The 5,208-nt window shown below is 37.0% G+C and overlaps 1 protein-coding gene across 1 annotated transcript; it reads right to left on the bottom strand.

Annotated features, from left to right (window-relative positions):
* Positions 1-330: 330 nt before the first annotated feature.
* On the bottom strand, positions 331-2,449 carry LOC101294620. Its single transcript, XM_004309386.1, has 2 exons — positions 1,573-2,449; positions 331-1,379 (listed from the first exon to the last, which is right to left on the bottom strand). Exons 1-2 carry the CDS (start codon positions 2,447-2,449, stop codon positions 331-333), a joined length of 1,926 nt encoding a protein of 641 aa, XP_004309434.1.
* Between the last annotated feature and the right edge of the window lie 2,759 nt (positions 2,450-5,208).

A 5,208-nucleotide genomic window follows, 5' to 3' on the forward strand; every position in this document is an offset into this window, starting at 1 on the left:
GGGTGACATCTAGTAACTGGTTATTGGGTATCAGTAACTGGTTTCTGACACCCAGTAACTGGCCATTGACTGGTATTGACACATGATAATTCATTTACAGTTTAAAACATAACATAAACCAGACCTGTCAAAATGAAAACAAAATACAATCAAAACTATGATTCAGTACATATTCAATCTCAAATATACCATTCAGTGATAATTGTCATTACAGTATCAAATGGTATTCCCTAATTCAAATCACATGGAAAATAGAGATTACAAAGCCCAGATGTCACAGTTATTGACACCCTGTAACTCCTCAAAGTAGAGACTGCAACACAAAAGAAACTACTGCTGCCCATTTAAAGGTTCAGTACAGTTCTGCCTGTTATGATGTCCCAACTTAAGACATCGACCACACCGAATAGGCTTCTTCTCACCAGAAGATTTAATCCTCTTCGCCTTAGGTCTCCCAGCCGGCCTCTTTGTAATAGGAGGTAGTATGGACTCCTTAGTGCAAGCATCAACATTACTCACTGGATGAATAGGGAAGCTATAACTCATCCTAAAATATTCGGCACTAAAGTACAAGTCAATAAAATCATAAACATTCAATCTTGTAGTTTGTATAGCAGAAAGGGCATGAGGGCATGGGAAGCAATTGATCTGCCACTTCACACAAGAGCAAGTACGAGTAGAAAGGTTCACAGAATATGAGTACTCATCATCTCTAACCTCATAAACACTTTCGTGGGAGGCAATAACCCTGAAACTACACGCCTTATGCATCCACTCAACAAGCTTCTTCTCCATTTCAAGTGTAAGCTGAGTAGTCCAAGATTTGGACTCAACCCTCCTTTCAGACATCATCTTCATTTCTTTCATCCTAGTCTGGTCTATCATTGCAAGCGGAGGCATTGAACGCTCAGCAACAATCCATTTGTTAAAAGACTCAGCAATACTATTTGCCATGATCCCATACCGGCAACCCTTAAAGAAAGCACGACACCAATTCTCCAAGGGGATCTCAGCTATAAACTCATCAATTACTTCAGCACCGCCCTCATCTCTCAGAGCTTGTAAGTGATGGTAATAAGCCCTCTCGGTCGATGCATAAGCAACCTTAAAAAACTTTTGCAATACTTGAGCAAGCACAACAGCATTCCTTTTGTTCCTATACTTTTGAGTAAGATTATATCTCAAATGATGGAAACAAAAGAGATGAGGATTACCAGGAAACACTTGATTAAAAGCCTTCAACAACCCACCACCACGATCACTTATAAAGGTGATTACCCTTCCCTGCGGTTCCAGCAAAGCCTTCAGGTGCTTGAAGAAAAAAAACCAGTTGTCTTCAGTCTCTGAGTCACAGATACACAAGGCTAAAGGGAAGAAACCTGCACAAACAAAAATAAATAAAAAGTTATTGGGGGTCAATAACTTATAAAGCAGCGTGCCGCTACACCGCCAACGGGAGCGTTCCGCTCCAAAATGTGAATTTAACAAACAAAAATAATAAATGAAAACAATTTCAACACAAACATAAAGCTGAAAAACAATTACTGGGAGTTAATAATTTATCGGGGGTACATTTGTCTCCATTTCTTCCAGTGGCAGAAAGAATCTGACCCTTGTAAATGCTCTTTCCAAATGTACCATCCACATATAAAACAGGGAGACTGAACTTGAAACCCTCGACTTGGCCTCCATAAGCTATAAAAACCCTTTGGAACCTATTAGTATTCTCCTCAACTTCAAGGACAAAGGAAGACCCTGGATTAGTCTCCAAAACAGCATCCTTATACCAACTTAACATCGAAAAGGAATCAGATTCAGAGCCATACATCTTTTCCAAACACCTTTTCTTTGCTCTTGAAGCAACCTTATAACTAATTTCAAAACCATAAGTAGACTTGAAATTACTCATAATATCAGCAGGCTTCAAACCAAGGTTAAGGAACACATTGGACTCAATGCATGTCCTAACTATTTTGGACCCTAGCTGCCGATGAGTTTGATTCCTAAGCACACCTTTACAAGTACGTATGTTATTAAACTCCTTAATATAAAAACAATTATTTATAGGAGCCACAGATCCAATTACTTCCCAGCCACATTTTTCAGTTCCATGATTTTCACAAACAGCTCTGACATAGAGTGAATCATTCCTAGGTAGCACATAATAAAAACCAGTTTGAACCGCATACTTCCTAAGTTTATCTCGAAAATCCTGAACACTTTCAAACTTCTGCCCCTTGTGTAAAAGGTAAGAACCCCAATCATCTGACAAATATGACTTTGTAGGTCCATCTTTAAATCCATCATCTAAATAATCATTCTCATCAATGATTTCAGAAAAGCTTTCATCAAATAAAACACTCTTAGATGAACAGCTACTGCCAACATCCTTAACAACATTCACATCTACATGATCCAATTTATATATTTTTGCACAGCAAAATAGCATTTTAAAAAATCAAAGTCATTGTACAAATAGATGACAGGACAACCAGGAGAGGAGTATTGCAGATGAAAAACATCACTGGAAGAAAACCTAAATCATCGACGAATGGTGTCGATCAAGTTAGAAAACCTCATAAGATCATTCAGTTGAAGATAAAATCAGTTTCCAGTATAGATAAACTGAGCAATCAAAGAATCACCAACATTCCTACATATAAACAAACAAAATAAACCAGTTATTAACCCCCAATAACTTAGGTCACAACTACTAGACAGCTTGAAAACTGAAACATGATGCTTGAAAAACAAATAAAGCACAATAAAACAACAATTACTCGCACCTAAACACAGTTCAAACATAATTATTGACCACCCAAACTAGTTACCGACCCCCAATAACCATATCACAATTTCCAGAAATATTCCAAAACAGATGTTGTGCAAAAGGAAAGATCAGCAAAGTTCAGCAAACACAAATAATCAACAATTATTGACAACTAGTAAAACCTAACAACAGATTACAACCTAGCAGATACAACAAAAAGGATTCAAAACAAACAGCTTCACCAAAACAAAAACGAAAATAAATCTAAATCCAACTAAATTCAAAACAAACAGAACGAAAGAAGAAGAAAGGAGAAACAAACCGAGAAGGAAGTGACGAGCAAACTAAAGATCGATCTCGCTCCATCAACTAAGCGATTCTGGTCGATCTTGCCGGATATTCGTCGGAAAACGTCGACGAAAACCGCGCTGTCGCTCGCTCGCTCGATCTCTCTCTCTCGCTCGCTCGATCGATCTCTCTCGCTCTATAGCTTTCTCTCTCTTCGAAACAGAAATTTGAAATCTGCGAGGAGGCTGTTATACTATAAGCTAGAAGGGCATTTTGGTCTTGAAAATAATAGATACTGTGGGTCAGACAAGTAAGATTTGATGATTTGGGCAAAAAAAGGAAGACCTTGTATTGGAATGGGCTATCAAATATTAGATTCATTCAAATGGGCCAAGGGAAGGATAAATTAGTAAAAAAGGGGCATTTTCCCCTATTTTAAAGATACAGAAAAATTTACGTTTTGTTTTTTAAATTTACTCAGCTGACCTCATTCTATTGTGAATTTTACATAATGATTATTAAATACAATAATTATATAGAAAGAAATAATATATATTTACGGAGTCATTCTAATGAGGACCCTTATAACGAAGACTAGTTGAGAACATTTTGACTTATCCTACTTTTCGATCTTATATTCACATCTTAACCATTCAGTTTATAGGTATTTATGAAATAATTTGTAGAAGTGAACTACTCCTAAAAACTGAACGAATGAGATGCTCAAATGTGATAGAAAAATGGGTCTTTAAAACTATAAACCGATTGTATTCTTTATTATGTTCCCTGTATATTTTTATTTTCTTATTTTACTACATATTATTAAGGCATTAATTTATATCGATTGTGTGAAATAATTTTTTTTATATTATCATATATGTTGAAAACATGTACAAGGTGACGGAATATATATGCAAAAAAATATATTAACTATGGAAAATTAAATAACTATTGAAATAATCTATCATAAGATATATAAAATAGAGGGAAAAACACATACATAGAGAAAGAATGGTTATCCTTGTTGATGAAAAGAATTTTTTGATCGAAACCCAATACCTTGTGTTATTTGATTTTTAAGATATTTATGTTTTTAAATTATGGAATGAAACTGTAAATAAATATGTAGAGTGAAAAATAATTATAATGAGTAAATTTTTTATTTTAAAGATAATGGTTCATTTTTTTATATATCAACTATTTTAGAAGTTGAGTGATTAGTGAGTAGATTTACTATTTGAAAATTTGATAGGAGGTGTAAAAAGAAAACGAGAGGTCAACTGAGTAAATTCTTCTTATTTATCAAACAGTTTAGTTATGTATATCACTACCAGGACAAACATTTTGGCCGACGAAAAAGTTTCGTCAGCTTGTCAGCTTAATTCGTCGGCTAAGATCTTAGCTGACGAAGGCTCGTCGGCTAAGATTTCGTCGGGAAAAGGTTGTCGGCGATGACTTTAGCCGACGAAACTAGAAGAAGTCGTCGGTTATAGTCCCACAGTTTAGCCGACGAAAAACAAGTCGTCTGTTTTTTTCCCAGACTTTAGTTGATGAAATATTTAAGATATTCGTCGGCTATAGTCCAAGTGTCACATCCCAACCCTTAAATTTTTACCTTATTTACTAGCTTGGTATTAATAAGAATTTTACCGTCTCCATCAATGAGTTATGGTTTAATTGGTCTCTAGAGGGGTTTTGAGGGATGATATTTTCGGAGAATTATTCGTAGGAGAAAAATTTGACGACGGTAAAAATAATAAATTTTAGCTAGTAAAAGGTAATTTTTATTGGGGTATTTTTTCGGGGTGTTTTATTTGTGGAGTTGGTGTGGTTATAATGGGTTGGACCGGTTGGGAGGCCCAATTCCCTCCCTCTCTTTTTCCTTCTCTTTCTCTTCTCTCCTCTTCCCCGACTCTCTCTCGCTGCCGGAATTCTTCTCGGCCTTCTGCCGCCGTCCGGCCACCATAGACCGGCGCACCGGTCCCAAACGGTCGGCCGTCGACCCAGCCTTCTTCTTGGACCGGTGAGAGCTGCCCTAGCGCCGCCGTGAAGGAGAGAGCTCGCCCGGAAGCTTCAGCTGCGTGGGGGAGTCCCGACGCCGGAATTCGCTCTTCCGGCCACCATTTCTGATGATTTCAGTTCCATTTGGA

Source organism: Fragaria vesca, unplaced genomic scaffold (genome assembly GCF_000184155.1).
Source record: "Fragaria vesca subsp. vesca unplaced genomic scaffold, FraVesHawaii_1.0 scf0512916, whole genome shotgun sequence".
NCBI lineage: Eukaryota > Viridiplantae > Streptophyta > Magnoliopsida > Rosales > Rosaceae > Fragaria > Fragaria vesca.

Coding starts and splice junctions, on each gene's coding strand:
- LOC101294620 (XM_004309386.1), bottom strand. CDS start 2,449: ATGCTATTTTGCTGTGCAAAAATATATAAATTGGATCATGTAGATGTG. Junction 1,380..1,572: donor TGGAAGAAATGGAGACAAAT/GTACCCCCGATA, acceptor TTGTTTGTGCAG/GTTTCTTCCCTTTAGCCTTG.